Source organism: Canis lupus, chromosome 2, assembly GCF_003254725.2.
Source record: "Canis lupus dingo isolate Sandy chromosome 2, ASM325472v2, whole genome shotgun sequence".
In the NCBI taxonomy this organism is placed as follows: Eukaryota; Metazoa; Chordata; class Mammalia; order Carnivora; family Canidae; genus Canis; species Canis lupus.
In genome coordinates, this window is record NC_064244.1 from 73,067,878 (window position 1) to 73,083,915 (window position 16,038).

The window sequence follows — 16,038 nt, forward strand, 5'->3', positions numbered from 1 at the left end:
ATAGTGAGAAAATGTTTGTTGATTGAATGAATGAATGGATGACCAAGCATAATTCAGAATTCCAGACATTTCTAGAGAATACAGATTCGTAAAGAAGCTACCATTTACTCCTAGACTCCCCCCTTTTCTGAAAATAATATGTAGATGGAAAGATTCAAACCTAGTCAGTTTCACATCCTCCTTTCTTTTTTTAAAGATTTATTTATTTATTTTTATCCATGATAGACACAGAGATTGAGAGAGAGAGAGAGAGGCAGAGACACAGGAAGAGGGAGAAGCAGGCTCCATGCCGGGAGCCCAACGTGGGACTCGATCCCGGGACCCCAGGATCGCGCTCCGGGCCAAAGGCAGACGCCAAACCGCTGAGCCACCCAGGGATCCCCAGATCCTCCTTTCTTTATTCAGCAACTTTATCCTCAAGAGAAATAATAGCACTAAAATAAATAACTTGAACAGAAAAACTGAACCAGGATGTATTACTCTTTGCTGTTACCAAAAGCCCCTACCTTTAATAAAATCTAGCATGAAGCATTTGCAATTAACATAGAAATAGCAAATTGAAAAATGCCTTTTGTGTATGTAATGTAAACTCAGTATTTACTCCATCCATTTAAAACTGAAATTTCTGGGATGCCTGGGTGTCTTAGTGGTTGGACATCTGCCTTCGGCTCAGGGCATGATCCCAGTCCGGGGATCGGGTCCCACATCGGGCTCCGTGCATGGAGCCTGCTTCTCCCTCTGCCTGTGCCTCAGGCCCCCTTTGTGTCTCTCATTAAATAACAAATAAAAATCTTAAAAAATAAAAAAATTTAAAAACCTGAAATTTCTAAGAGAAGATCAGATGCTGGAAAAAAATAATACTGACTGGTCTCATTTGAAACTCATGATGATCACAACCTCAAGTGGCTCTGAGTGCTGCCTCACTGTCCTACTGTTGTCTAGTCACTGTCACCCTAGATGACTGGATTGGAACTTCTTTTTCTTCAGATCTCCAATATCTCTTGCCCTTCTTCAATCTCAGTTACTTATTTCAATGGGAAAAAAATCATAAGAGTACTTCTACAAGTGCTCACCACCAAGCTGTCCTACCTCCACCTGTACTCACATGCTGTCTTCCCACTTGTCCTAGTGTGTTTGGGTGGCATAACAAAGTACCACAGACCCCGTGGTACTCAGTGGCTTATAACAACAAAAACTTCTTTCTCATGGTTCTGAAGGCTGGAAGTCCAAGATCGGTGCAAATATGGTTGGGTTCTGATGAAGACCTTATGGGTGGCAGACTGCTGACTTTTCACTGTCTTCACATGGTGGAGGGGGTGAGGGATCTCTCTAGGGTCTCTTTTAGAAGGGCACTAATTCCAATCATAAGGGCTCCACTCTCATGACCTAATCACCTCCCAAAGGCCCCATCTCCTAAATCAATCACTTTGGGGGTCAGATTTCAGCATATGAATGGAGGGGCACAAACATTCAGACCATTGCACCACCTGTTGTGTTGGATAAACTGTCTGTGCTCACATAGAAAGCCTGCTCCTCCACTTGTTCTCTAGACCTATCCTCACTCCTATTCAAGAACTTGGACCTCATAACCATCCAATGTCTCTCCCACATCATCCATTTTTCCCTTTCTACTAAGTTATTTCCATCAGTACACAAATATGCTAAATATAACCCATCTTAAAACAAAACAAAACAAAAAACAAAAAAAGCTTGATCCAACCACCTTCTCTAGGTGCCGCCCAATTCTTTGTTTTTCTTTACACCAAAACTCCTCTAAATTCATATCCACTATCATTAGAAATTAAGAGCGAGAGAAAATAATGTGCTGGCAAGGATGTAGACAAATAGGAATCCTCATACATTACTGGTGGAGATGTAAAATGGTGCAGTCACTGTGGAAAACAGTCTGATAATCCCACAAATAGTTCAATACAGGATTATCAAATGACCCAGCAATTCCACGCATAGGTATATACCCAAGAGAACTGAAGACATGTTCATACAAAAACTTGTACATGGATGCTATTCATAATAGCCAAAAGGAAGAAACAACCCAATGTCCATCAGCTGATGAGTGGATAAACAAAATGTGGTATATCCATACAATGAAATATTATTTAGCCATAAAAAGGAATAAAATATGGATACATGCTACAACATGGATGAACTCAGAAAACATGCTAAGTGACAGAAGCCAGATGCTAGAGAACAGATGTTGTATGATTCCTTTTATATAAAATGTCCATAATAGGCAAATCCATACAAACAGAAAGGATATTTGTGGTTTCAGAGGACTGGGAGGGAGGGGAATGAGGCATGATTGCCAATGGGTAGGGCATCTCTTTTTGGGGTGACAAAAAAGCTCTGGAATTAATGAATGTCTGGAATCCACAACATTGTAGATATGCTAAAAACCATAGAATTATATACTTTAAAAGGATGAATGTTCTGGTAAGTACACTGTATTTCAATTTTTAAAAAGATTGTATTTATTTATTCATGAGATACACACAGAGAGAGGCAGAGATAACAGGAAGAAGGAGGAGAAGCAGGCTCCATGCAGAGAGCCTGATGCGGGACTCCATCCCGGGACTCTGGGATCACCCCCTGAGCCAAAGGCAGGCGATCAATGGCTGAGCCACCCAGGCGTCCCTGTATTTCAATTTTTAAAGATTTTGTTTATTGATTTGAGGGGGAGGGGCAGAAAAAATCTCAAGTAGACTCTGCAATGAACACAGAGCCCGACATGTGGCTCAATCTCAAGATCCCAAGGTCATGAGCTGAGCTGAAATCAAGATTCTGATGCTTAACTGACTGAGCCACCCAGGCACCCTGGTACATTTTATTTCAATTTTAAGACTATTCTAATTAGTTTAAACCTATCTTGACCCCTGTTTTCCCACTTTTTTCTTGAGGCTACTGGTTTTCCTTCCCAGCACCCCAGAGAAACTACTATTGTCAGTGTCCTCTATGTTCTGTTGTTTTCTATAGTTTTAATCAAAATCTTTTCAGCAGAATGTCAAGGAAAAATAAAGGGTTTAAAACTGCTTTAGTAAGTCCTCATGGCAGAGGATTCTGGAAGTTGTAGAAAGGAAGCTGAGTGTGTTCATTAAGGACAGTGTTTTACCATTGTACTCTATAGTGCATAATAGGGTGTGAGATTAGGCATTTTTTGTAGTATAGCTGACTGTGTTAGGTGTCTAAGAAGAGCATATGTTAAAATTAAAACTCTTTTGAACTTTATTCCCCAAATCCTGTGAGTATTTTCTTCTTTCCAATCCAATTAGGTAAAGCTATTCACCATCTCAGTGTATCCAGTTAGCTTTGGAAGGGCAGTTCTGTATTTCTGACAAACTAGGACCCTGCTGCTTGAGAAGCAGATGTTCACATTTATGGCTCATCATAATCTGCTCTAACTCTGCATTTCCAGTTTTATCTTCCCCAAATTCCCCACCACAAACTCATTGCTTTAACCAACCTCACTTATTTTCTGTCCACAAATAATAAAATGGGCATTTCCATTTCTAAGATTTTGCTAAGACCTTTGTCTTTCTCTAGAATGTTCCCTTCTTTTCCCTCTGCCTTTCCTTCTATACTTATTTGAGATTTTGTTTCATTTGTTTATTCAGTAAACACTGAATGCCTACTATATGCAGTGCACTGTCTGGAATGATGAGGGTCAATAAGTAAGGCTGTCCTTATGTAATTTATGTTCTAGCAGGAAAATTATACAAAATGAATTAAAACTAATTATTACAATTGTGATAAATGCTAATAATATGAGGCACAGGAAAATAAGATAACCTATAATGGGGGAAATGAACTGGTCTGGGGCATCGGAAAGGCTTTCTCTCATACACTATTGCTACAACCTCTTTGGAAATAATATGGCAATATATTCAGTCACACAGACCCTTTAACCTAGAAATTCATTCTTTTCATTTATTCAAATATACTTAACATATACTCAAGTGTTATATTAGTTTCAGGTGTACAATATAATGATCCAACAATTCCATGCATTTCTTAGTGCCAGCAATTTCACTTTTGAGACTTTATCATTTAGCAGTAAAAGTACCAGTGCTTAAAGTGGCATGTGACTGGGGTGTCTGGGTGGCTTGGTGGGTTAAACATCCAACACTTGATTTTGACCCAAGTCATGATCTCAGGGTCATGGCAGGGAGTCTGCTTGAGATTCTCTCTCCCCTTCTCCCTTCGCCCCTCTCCCCCCCCCCGCTCTCTCTTTCTCTAAAATAAATAAATAAACCTTAAAATAAATAAAGTGGTGGCTTGTGACTTTTGTTCCTAGCAAAGTCGCAAATCTTATAAGGTTTAAAAATCTCACCCACCCAAGCTGCCTACGAGGTCAACTCTCCAAGCGTAGGATGTCTCCTAGTAAAAACTTACCCAATAATGTGCTTTGACGAAATGATTGCTGAAAATGAGGGCAATGGCCAGATGACTACTCAGGGCATAATTGTTTCATTGGCCAGATTAGTTGATACGTGTCATATTTTGCCTCTGAAAAGCATATTAATATGTAAGATCCTGCCCAGCTGCTACGACATCATGGTTTCACTGCATGGTACCTTGAACTAAAGGTCATCTGTTGTTAGGTTGAAGACAGAATAGTTCACAGGGCCAGACAAGTACCGAGTCTCCTGAGACAGTACCTGAGATTGTTTGATTGTTGAGCCAAAGCAGCAAAAATCAAGCATGGTCAAGTAAAGGCTGGCTGTGAAAGGACTTGAGGGAGCAAGCATGCAGTAGACTGCATGACATCTAACCTTTGAAAATGAAGTCTTTTACAGCATCAATAGGGTAGCCTTTGTGCTGTACTCCTGTTTCCATTCTGGACCAGTTGACATTTTCTAGTTGTTTGTTTCTTTGTTTGTTTTGTTTTTTGCCTTCCATGGCTGTGCCATTACTGAAGTAAAATTCCTTGTGAAGGTTGTGCAACACAATCCACATATGGTTAATTATGGTTCTTTTGACATTCAGGTGAGTGTGGCTGAAACAGCTTGTCTAATTGAGTAGCAGCACCCTAGTGAGCAGGGTGTGCACTGAAGAGTTATATTGCTGTGCAAAGTAGAGTAATTCTCAAATGAGCAATATGGGTGGCCATTAGGCATGGACACAAACGTCACACTCTCAGGCAGAGGCACCCATCAGTCTTTATACTGTAATAACCACCACCAGTAATTGCACCTTTGTGGGTTGTTGGGAATGATATCGACAGATACACATCTGGATCTGTGCACTGTTCACTTGCTTTCCTGGCTCCCTCAAAGCCAAATGACAGTACAGAATCCGTAACACCTCTCCATAGTGGCTGCAATGGGAACAAAGGAGCAGCTTTCACGGTGATGTTACAGATAACATCCTCATGTGGTAAGTCTTCATGGCAGGAAACAGATGCATCAAGCTTGATATATGGAGGGGTGCCTCGAATTCTACTGTAAACCTGATACTTCCATGCCAGAGCTACTAACCTGAAAAACGGCCATCAGGAGGAGCACTAGGAATAACAGCCTGGTTATAGTGTGGCTCAGTAATTGTAGGCAGTGGAGGCATGAGCCCGTATGGGATGACGATTGAACCAATGACAGGAGTTCCTTGGGACACATCAAACTGGAGCTTATTGATCTTTGTGTTACTTGCCTTGAATACTGCACTACTGCGTAGCTAACGATGATACAGCAGCTCTAGCTAGCAACAGGGATGTCTGATGTCAACTCGCCTGTGATATAAGATCAATAAATATGTCTTTTATGTCAGAATCACTCAGAGCTCTTTTTCCTCCTTGAGGCTCACTCTAGATAAGCTCTTTGGTTGAAAGCTCCCCTGATCCTGTCTCTTGGTCTGAGAGAGCTGAGCTTACCCCTTAGCTACTATGTCATGTATCTCAAAGATAACCCCCTGAATAGTGCTGGGGGTACTAATTGCAATCAGCTGCTCCAGGTTGTATCCTGAACATGGCTCTGTTGACCTTGGAAGCATGGACTAGGAGCTTTGTAACTGCTGATGTTTTCAGAATCCAATGTTGTTTACAAAGCGTGGTTTTTAGTGGTGGTAAAATTGGATACCACATGAATAAGCAATAGTAGATAAAAGATCCATTTCTGGTATTTCTAGACTATAGAGTATTATACAGCTGATAATTAGACACAAATCAGATCTTTATGACTTATCTTAAAGAATACTGATTATAAAAACCAGTTTTAAGTCCATTTTTTTCAGAATGAGTCCATATTCCTAAAAATCAACATGCTTGTATATTTGAAAGAATTTGGAGAAAGATGAAAGGGCATTTGCTAAACTGTTAACATTGGTTACTTCTAATTTATGAGTGAAATAATGGGGACCTCTTTTAGAGTATTCCATACCTTCAAGGAATGGATTATTAGTTTTTACTTTGTATATCATTGGATTTCCTCACTTGTTACAAAATTAGCTGTCATTAAAATTAATTAAAAATTTTAATATTAGTAGGGGAAAGGGACACTAAATTTTTCTTAACTTATCCAACAGCATCTAATATAATAAACATTCTACAGAGACAGGAAAAGTGGAGAAACAGGCTTACATGTTTGGTAGAGATAAAAAAAGATACACCTTTAAAAAAAGATTTTTATTTATTCATTTATTCATGAGACACACACAGAGAGAGGCAGACATGGGAAGAGGCATAAGCAGGCTCCCTGTGGGGAGTCGGATGCGCGACTCCCTGAGCAAAGGCAGTCGCTCAACCACTGAGCCACTCAGGCATCCCCAAAAGATAGACATTAAATCACTAATGGGATGATGAAGCACTGCAGAAACTCTATTGCAGAAGCATTGGAGAGGGAGGAAAAAAGAGAAACTTGATCAAGTTGGCAAAATAAATTGGGAAAAAGTGAAAAAAGCAAAGTAAAATAAGTAAGACATACTAATGGAAGTGATAAAATCAACATTGCAGTTACTCCAATAAATGTAAATGGGTTGAATTTACCTATCAAGTGAAAAAATCTTTCATATTTGCTAAAGTCAAGGCGTCAGCAGGGCCGTGTTCCTTTTGGAGACTAGGGGAGAATCTCCAACATCTTGGCTTATTCAGGTATTGGCAGTATTCAATTCCATGAGGTTATGGGACTGAGATCCCCATTACCTTGGTGACTCAACAAGGCTCCTAGAGGCTTCTCAGACCCTTGTAGATAACCCCCAACATTTCAGAAGCAGCAACAGGTTGTGGCATCCTTCTCAGGCTTTTAATAAACACTCCTGTGATTGGATGGGCCTACCTCCTCCAGCCCCACAACAACCTTGTGATAATCTCATCACAAGGTCCTTAATCACATCTGCAAAAGTCCTTTTGTAAAGTAACATTCCTAGGTTCTGGGAGTTAGAGTGTGGACATCTTTGGGGGCCATTAATTTGCCTACCACAGTGAAGGACCTAAACAATTTTAAATAAATGTAGAAAAATGTCACATTCTTGGATAGGTAGATATGCTACTGTAAAACGTCATTTCTGCTTGAATTACCTTGTAAATTCTGTGCAAGATGCTTTAATAACTGAAATTGTATTTTGAATCATGTGAGGGGATAGATGCTCAGAGAAGACCGTATTGCTTAGAAAAATAAACACATTTCTTGTAGACTTTAACTCAGGTAGATTTACACATATTCTATATACAAATATACCAGTATCATGCACAAGGGCAAAGTAACGTTTCCCATTGTGTTTCCAATATTCTTATTGTTAAGGTACAGGATTTTTTTTCTCATCTTATTTTAGGCACACATTTGACTGATATTTTGAACCATTTACAGAGACTCTTTTTAAAATTTAATTTTATTTATTTGACCCAGAGAGCACAAGCAGGGGAAGGTGGGAGAGGGAGAAACAGAAGCAGGCTCCTTGCTGGGCAGGGAGCCCAGTGGCAGGCTCCATCCAAAAACCTCAGGATCAAGACCCAGTTGGAGGGGATCCCTGGGTGGCTCAGTGTTTCAGCGCCTGCCTGTGGCCCAGGGAGTGATCCTGGAGTCCTGGGATCGAGTCCTGCTTCGTGCTCCCTGCCTGGAGCCTGCTTTTCCCTCTGCCTGTCTCTCTCTATGTCTATCATGAATAAATAAATAAAATCTTAAAAAAAAAAAAAAGACCCAGTTGGAAAGCAGATGCTTAACCGACTAAGCCACCCTTTTAGACTCTCACCACCCCTTCCGTTTTAACCAAAGCTCAAGACTGCATCATGCTATATTCCAACACATCCCGTTTATACTTGTCAAAACTGAAACTCATTTTTTTCTGTCCACTCACACAGCTTTATGAGAAATTCAGCAAAAGTTCCTGGCAGTTGGGCACTGTCTTCTCAGTTTACTTGATACCACTTAGAAAAATGTTTCTAAGGAAATATTTCTTTCCTTAAGAGTGATTTCCATCACGATGCTTGCCTAGAGATGCAGATGATACTGTGACAGTGCCAAGGCAGGTTACATGAGCGGATGCAGATTCTGTGATAAGGTTTTTATTCCCTCCGTTTCTTTGGGGGATGTGGGGTGAAGATAAACACGAGAAAAGTGAATTTGTATCTCCCTCCAAAGAAAGTAAAAGTGCCACTCTTGACTTGCAAAGAACCTCATATAATGACTCTATTTACAGATGTGATTAGTTAATTCAATGAAAAGTTATTTCGAGGCATGTCATGCTTTATTAAGCATTAAGTAATACTTGGAATGTTCTCCTCTTTACAAATCCCCGGAAATAAAAGTCACCATTGTTTAATCCCCAACACCAAGCAGAGTCCTCGGAACTGACTTCTCATTCTGACCCCCTCGTTATGGGTCAACTTTCTTGACCTTTACTGGACAAAATACGGGCGTTAAGCAACCTTTTCGAAGCTAACCCTGCAGTGACGGAGCTCCTGAGACGTCCGCGGGGCGGGGAGGGGCGCCGTCCCCCAGCCTGGGGTTCCCCCTGCGATCGCCCTCTCCCGCCGGACACCAGTCAGGAGGAAGTGGCCTCGAAGGGTGCAGGGAGGCTCAGCCCGAGTCTGCAGCTTCCCAGACGGTGGAAGTTGCACCGTCCCGTCCCTGTTTGCACCGGCCCGGCGGGCGGCCGTGAACCCGGGGTCCCGCCGGGCGAAGGTCCCTCTCACTATCACTTTCAGCAAAGAAAACAGAGCCCCGGGGACCCGGATGCAGCAGCTCCGCACCCCTCCCTCTCCCCGGGACGAATGACGCCTGCGCATCCGGGACTTTGCACACGGCGGGGCGGGGCGGGGCGGGGCGGGGCGGGGCGGGGCGGGGCGGGGCGCGGGACGAAAGGAGGAAGAGCGAGCGGCGGTTGGGCGAGAGGGGAGCCACGCCCGCCGCGCCGACGTCTCTGCGCATGCTCTGCGCGTCGGCTTCTGGTACTTTCGACCCGGCTACCGCCGCCCTCACTTCGGGGCTAGAGGTGGAAGGGGGTGGTTGACGCTCCGCTTTTCCAGAGCAGCCTCCGAAACCCTCTCTTCGTCCTCAGCTTCGGAAGGAGGGTGTCCGTGGGTCCTTTCCTTTCGCCTTCGCGGTGAGGCGTCGACGGCCTGTGGCGGTAGGTTTCCGGGTGACGGGGTCGGCCTCTGAGGCGGGGGCGGGCGATGGTGGTGGCGGCGCGGAAAGGAGCGGCGGGCAGGGCGGGCAGTCGGCGTGGGGCCCGCCGGCGCGACTCACTTCCGGCCCCCCTCGCCCCCCGGTAGGTTTTAGGCGCCAGGTTTCCGAGCAGGGATCCTCTGACGGAGGGAAGCTTGCAGCCTCGGGCCGAGATGTCCCACTACGTGAACGACCTGTGGCCCGGCTCGCCTCAGGACGGGGAGTCCCCCTCGACGTCCCGGTCGGGCGAGTCCGGCCGCCTGTCCTCGGCGTCCAGGAGCCGCTCGTCTAGCGGAAGCTCTCGGTCTCGCTCCAGCGGCTCGAGCCGGGCGTCGTCGCGGAGTCGCAGTCGGAGCCGGCCCCGGAGGAGGGGCAGGTCGAGGTCCGGGTCCGTTAGGCGCCACCAGAGGAAGTACAGGCGCTACTCGCGCTCCTACTCGCGCAGCCGGTCGCGCTCCCGCGGCCGCCGGTACCGGGACCGGCGCTACGGCGCGACCGGGAGATACCGCCGGTCGCCGTCCCGGCCGCGCTCCCGGAGCCGGTCCGGCTCGCGGGGACGCTCGTATTACCGACGGGCCTACGCGCTGCCGCAGGGCCGGCGCTACTACGGCTTCGGCCGCACCCTGTACCCGGAGGAACGCGGAAGTTGGAGGGGCAGGTCCCGGAGCCGGTCGCGGAGCCCCACCCCTTTTCGCTTGAGCGAGAAAGGTGAGTCGGCTGCCGCCTCGCCCTTTGACGTGGCTGGCGACGACGCGAGCGCGCGGGGGGACCAACGTTGCCGTGGAGTGTGGCGCTTTCCATTGCTTTTGGTTCCTGTAATTTTACTAGTTTCGTTGGGAGGAAGGAGGGAAGGGACAGATTAAGAGCGGTTAAAAGCGCTCCATTTGGTACCCAGTTTTGTTTTGTTTTACTTTAAAGATTTATTTATTCATGAGAGATCCAGAGAGAGAGAGAGAGGCAGAGACACAGGCAGAGGGAGAAGCAGGCTCCATGCAGGGAGCCCGGCGTGGGACTCGATCCCGGAACTCCAGGATCACGCCCTGGGCCAAAGGCAGGCGCTAAATCGCTGAGCCACCCAGGGATCCCCTGGTACCCAGTTTTAAAGTGGACAGTCTTTTCTCCTGGGGATTGGAAGCCGATTGTGGTATACGTCCTTTTTTCCTAGTGGCTGGCCCTTCTCAGTGGAGCCTTTCTAGCTGTTGCTAGTGATTTCAGTAGTCTGTCTTAAGCTTTTAAGAAAAGAGGAGGATCACAGTTTTTTTTCCTCCATACCACGTTACTGGAACTGCTGTATTTTGTTCCAGTGTTTTATTTAGAGATTTATCAGAAAGAGCACCTGGGCAGGGGAGGGGCCAGAGGGAGAAGCAGAGGGCCTCATGCAGGGCTCTAATGCCAGGCACCTGGGAACATGACCTGAGCCACCCGGGCGCCCCAGTTTCAGTATTTTTTTTTTACAAGTGATTTGTTTTACCACTGGATAGGATCATAGAACAGAAAAAGACATGCAAAGGAGTATTTTAGGAGTCTGAAAATAGATTTAGTAATGTGTCTGTATTGGTTAATTAGTTGTGATGTTTGTGCCAAATACAAAATCTTTTACAAGAGGACTTGATGTTCAGAGTACACATTTGAAGAGGAAGGGAAAACAGGAAATTCAGGCCTCTTTGGTAAGGCAAATTGAAAACCAGTTGTTGAGATTCTTTAGGGATGCTTGCTTGTTTTTCTTAGCAAAAAAGATGAGGTGAAGAATTTTTTGTCATCACAGCTATATTTTACCCACTAAAAGAAAATACTTCAATGTCTTTGAATTGTTAGTCTAAATAAAAGAAACTTACTTTGTGATTCACTGTTCTTTGGATAAACGTACTGAAAGATTAATGAATGTTTTGTCTTGTTTTATAGATCGAATGGAGCTGTTAGAAATAGCAAAAGCTAATGCAGCAAAAGCTTTAGGAACAGCCAACTTTGACTTGCCAGCTAGTCTCAGAACTGTTCTTGGATCTAGAGAAACCAACCGTGGAACAGCTGTACCAAACAGTGGTGCAAAGTTTGAGGTAAGTATGGTAGGTTTAGCCAAACAAAATCTTCAGAAAACTACTGTTAGGAAGATCTAATAAGCCATTTTTATTTGATTTATTTTAGAGTGCTTCTTGGAAAGCCTAAATAAAATATGTTAAGATCAAAATAATTCTAGAAAGGGTCTCTCCCCCCATGAAAATGGGAGATTAATGATGTTTATTTTTATGTGACTTAGTAGTAGTTATTTTCATAGTTGTAGGTGATATTTTGGCAATTTCTATGTAGCTATCAAATTTTTCTAAGCAGCCTTTACAGAGTATTTTATCAGTAGTTTTCATTTGCAGCATTATGTTCCCACAAAATCTCTTTTTCAGCATACAGTATAGTTTATCTGCTTTATTTCTGTCTTATAGAAATCATGAATGTGGTCTCCAGACATTGATGAAGAAAATCTGTTGGTAATTGATACATGGGCAAAAGCATCAGAGGTTTAACTAATTTGAAGTTTACATTCACACACTGAAAGTTTAGATTTTTGTTGGTAGAATCATGTGCATGCTAGAATTTGGGATAGGTACTGTTTTCATAAGATACTGAAGACAATTTTTTTTTAAACTAAATACTTTGTAATGGTGGGGCATCTGTGATACAGATGTCCCTTTCATCATAATATATGCAATATATTCCAGATGTTTTGAGAAATTACAGAAGAAGAGGCCTACTTCACTTGCAGATAAGTTTATTATAATTCTCCAGAAATGTGCAGGATGTGCATTGGCAAATTGCACTGTGGTCTTAATTATATGAAATAGAAAGTATAAAATTCGTAGTCTCCAAGATTTTATGATAGTTATGGGTTTGATAGGTTTGTCTAGAGAACATCTTAACTGATTCTATCATTCAGACCCAGGGTTTTTGCTTAAGTGTTTAGTAGTAAACGGTAGTTTACTACTGTTTAAGTAGTAAACATCTTAATTGGTTCTATCATTCATACCCAGGGTTTTGCTTAAGTGTTTAGTAATAAACAGGATCTTGGTGATCTTAGTCGAGTTGGTTCAAATGATTAGGTTTCCATGTGGCAAGTGCCTTAGTTCTTTGAAACTAGTTATTTTCTGGTATGACTTTACTTTCAGAGTTACTTGAATTTACATCAGGGCAATATAATACTGTTTAATGAGGAAGAGTGTCTTAAGGCGATTATTGAATCAATTTTGTTATGGGAAAGCTGGAATACTAATGTTGAGGCTGTTAACTATGTGGTTAGATCCAACTTGATTTGTGTCTCTACAATTTATATACAGTTGGGCTGCATTTATACAGTATGGTAAACTAAGGGTGAATGGTTTTCTGAAAATGTTTTTTCTCTTAATCTGTTTAGTTGTCGGAAAAGCTATCAGAAGATGGAACTAAAAATCCCAGTGAAAAGTCTTCCCAGCAAAAAAGCATAGCTTTTAGCTCTAATGTACGTATACCTAAGTATTGTTTACTCAAAAACTGGAGTTAAAACATTATTATATGGGCTTTTATTTTTGTTGGAAGGCTCCTTGTTTTTGTGGTAATTTTGGGTCTACTAAGCCACTTTTAGATAGAACAAACCTTTCAAAATTTTTTGTACCATTCTTAAAAGTGACCAGTATAATGACTCCATCTGTATCTGGTATTCAGTTTTTATTTGATCATTTCACTTTTCTTTAAAATATTACTCTTGTTGAACTATTTAAAAAAGCACATCTCAGAAAACCCTATAGTCAGAATATTTTAAAATCAGCCAAGGGCTTAAAAAAATAATACTCTTCTGCCATATACTTTGCATATGTCTGATTTTTCCCTAGTACTTTTTTTGTTTTACAGTTTGATTGGATCATGTTATAAATGTGGGCCAGTGCTTTGGATTTGGTTGATTTCTTTTACGTTTTAATTTTAATGAAATTTAGTGTATTTTGTAAAAAGCAAGTATTTTCAAGTAGTGTATGTGTTTGCATAGCTGACTTAAGAATTTTTTCTCTTACAGAATTCTGTAGCAAAGCCAATGCTTCAGAAACCAGCTAAAGCTACTGCTGAAGAGACCTCTTCAGGAACTCCCAAAATAGATAAGAAAAAAAGTCCGTATGGACTGTGGATACCTGTCTGAAAAAAAAATTAATGTAGAAGGTTGGCTTAAATGCACTTTATTGCAGATGTGTATTCCTAGCATTATTGCATCTGTGGGAGTCATTTAGTGGTAATTGTTGCAGTTCCAAAGGATGATACATAAATATGTAAATCCTTAATATATTAGATTAACATTTTAGATTTCTCTTATAGATAAGAAATAACACATGGACCAGAGGATTCATACAGGTGGGAGTCTTGTACATACACTTGTAAATGTTTTGTATAATAGTGTATATGTAAAAGCAAAATTTATAAGAGAAAACAGTGATTGTTTATATTTAATAAATTTGTTTTTTAAAATTTGTGCCACTTTGTGTGAAATTTGTGTATATATAACATAACGAGTCTTTATTTAAAGAAGCATAAAGTGTCTCTTGTTATAAAAAAAAAGCCTTGCTAATCCCACATCCAAATCCATGGACTTGATGGCGTAGGGTTCACTGACCTTACCTGGAGTTTGTGAGAAATGCTAAATTTCTGTCTCTACCCTAGACCTGAATTTGAACCTGAATCTTAATATTCCCAGTTGATGTGGATCTTCATTTAAATTTGAGAAGATCTCGTTAAAATTTGTGGGATTGTGGTGTAGTGTTATCCTGGAAGAGTTAAACTATAAGTTTGAGGGCAGGAAACTCAGCCAGAGGGGGAGAAATGAAAATGCCTCTTGAACTTAAAATCTGTGAGGTTTAGTCCGTATTTCTTTATTATGCCTTTTTTTTTTTTTTTTTTTTTAAGATTTTACTTATTTAATTCATGAGACAGGCAGATGTAGGCAGAGGGAGAAGGCGACTCCATGCAGGGAGCCTGATGGGGGACTCGATCCTGGGACCCCAGCATCACGCCCTGGGCTGAAGGCAGACGCCTGACTGCTGAGCCACCCAGGCGTCCCTATTATGCTTTTTAAAAGTTTTTTAAAGTATGTTGTTCTTTGCTACTTGTTCTCTCTTTTGCCATCAACTTTGAGTAGTCTCTTAAAGTTAGAAAATAATGAAATAGATTTCCAGTAGACAGGGATGATAGGTAGAGGACAGGGTAGGCAGACTGTTAGAGATCAAACAATTGGAAAAGAAACACTCAGATAATAAGATTATCAATAGATGACTAGGCAGAGGTCCTGAACTCCTAAGTAAAAAAGACAGTAGTGAAGGTCCTCTGGCGGCACCTACTTGGCTGTTAAAGCTGTGCTGTCTAGGATTTTACCTGTACTTTGCAGTAACCTAGTCCCTAGCCACATGTGGTTACATCCAGTTTCTCATACTAGCCGCTTCCGAAGTGTTAAGGCTAATGGCTGTGTTACTGGAAAGTAGAGATAATAGATTATATTCTAAAATCTTGTATAGGAACGAGCTGCTCTAATTAAATTTGACCTTATAAAAAATTTAAATGGACAATAAGGGAAATTTCCTGTAAGAAAGGGTTACTCTGGGTGAACATGTCCCTTTTACATCTAGGTTAACAGTAGTTACCAGGTGAAGGACATGCTCTTAAAAGTTTATGCGGTAGGTTCATTTTTATTTTAAGGAGACCTGAGGACATTGGTAGACTGGCCTGGTTATAGCAAAATCTAGTAAGTGAGGATTTGAGGGACACCTGAGGGTCTCTGTGGTTAAGCATCTGCCTTTGGCTCAGGTCGTGGTCCTGGGATCGAGTTCCACATCAAGCTCACCACAGGGAACCTGCTTCTCCCTCTTCCTAGATCTCTGCCCCTCTCTCTGTGTCTCATGAATAAATCTTTAAAAAACAGGATTTGTAACAATCTTTTTCATCATTTTGCTGGTAATAGCATTTGCTCTGATTCTGACCTGTATTCGAATACTAGCCTTTAACAGCTAAGTGATTGGACAAGTCTTGTTAAGTCTTCAACCAAACCCCTTCATTATGTAAGAAAGGCCTGGCTAATTACCAATTCTGATACTCCAGTGGTTTTTATCTTCAACATTCCTCACCATTAGCTTCTCCTTCAGCCTATTAGCACGCTTGAGGCTTCCCTATTTCCTCGTTCATCTCTTAGTCCTTTGGCTCCTTTTCTCTAGTGTCCTGGAAAGAGGTTTATATTCTTTTTTCATAATTGCCTCATTGAGTACAAACTCTTCTTGTCTAAGTTGATCTTATCTGTTGGGTCTGTCCAGGTCTTTGGTGTTTAGCTTTTCAACACAGGATATATAAGTGTAAGCCCAGACTGTCATCACGTAAGTGGGATGCAGTTCCCCAGGTGTGATAGCCTGTTACTGTGGAAGTGGTGGACAGTATAGGAAGA

The 16,038-nt window shown here is 42.1% G+C and overlaps 1 protein-coding gene across 2 annotated transcripts; it reads left to right on the forward strand.

The window, feature by feature from the left end:
• Window positions 1-9,334: 9,334 nt before the first annotated feature.
• RSRP1 (arginine and serine rich protein 1) lies at window positions 9,335-14,081 on the forward strand. Of its 2 annotated transcripts, none has more exons than XR_004813835.2 (5): window positions 9,335-9,570; window positions 9,716-10,316; window positions 11,511-12,085; window positions 13,006-13,089; window positions 13,639-13,693. XR_004813835.2 is itself a non-coding variant. In XM_025447549.3 (5 exons), the coding sequence occupies exons 2-5, from the start codon at window positions 9,782-9,784 to the stop codon at window positions 13,756-13,758; spliced, it is 891 nt and encodes a 296-aa protein (XP_025303334.1). In that variant the 5' UTR covers window positions 9,350-9,570; window positions 9,716-9,781; the 3' UTR covers window positions 13,759-14,081. The 2 variants fall into 2 exon arrangements, 1 of the variants encoding a protein (XP_025303334.1); XM_025447549.3 differs by having other exon boundaries at window positions 9,350-9,570; window positions 11,511-11,662; window positions 13,639-14,081.
• The last annotated feature ends 1,957 nt before the right edge of the window (window positions 14,082-16,038 follow it).

Excerpts from the sequence above, each read along its gene's own strand:
- RSRP1 (XM_025447549.3), top strand. The coding sequence starts at position 9,782 with ATGTCCCACTACGTGAACGACCTGTGGCCCGGCTCGCCTCAGGACGGG. Across the intron at positions 11,663-13,005 it reads ACAGTGGTGCAAAGTTTGAG|TTGTCGGAAAAGCTATCAGA; the intron begins GTAAGTATGGTA and ends TAATCTGTTTAG. Across the intron at positions 13,090-13,638 it reads GCATAGCTTTTAGCTCTAAT|AATTCTGTAGCAAAGCCAAT; the intron begins GTACGTATACCT and ends TTTCTCTTACAG.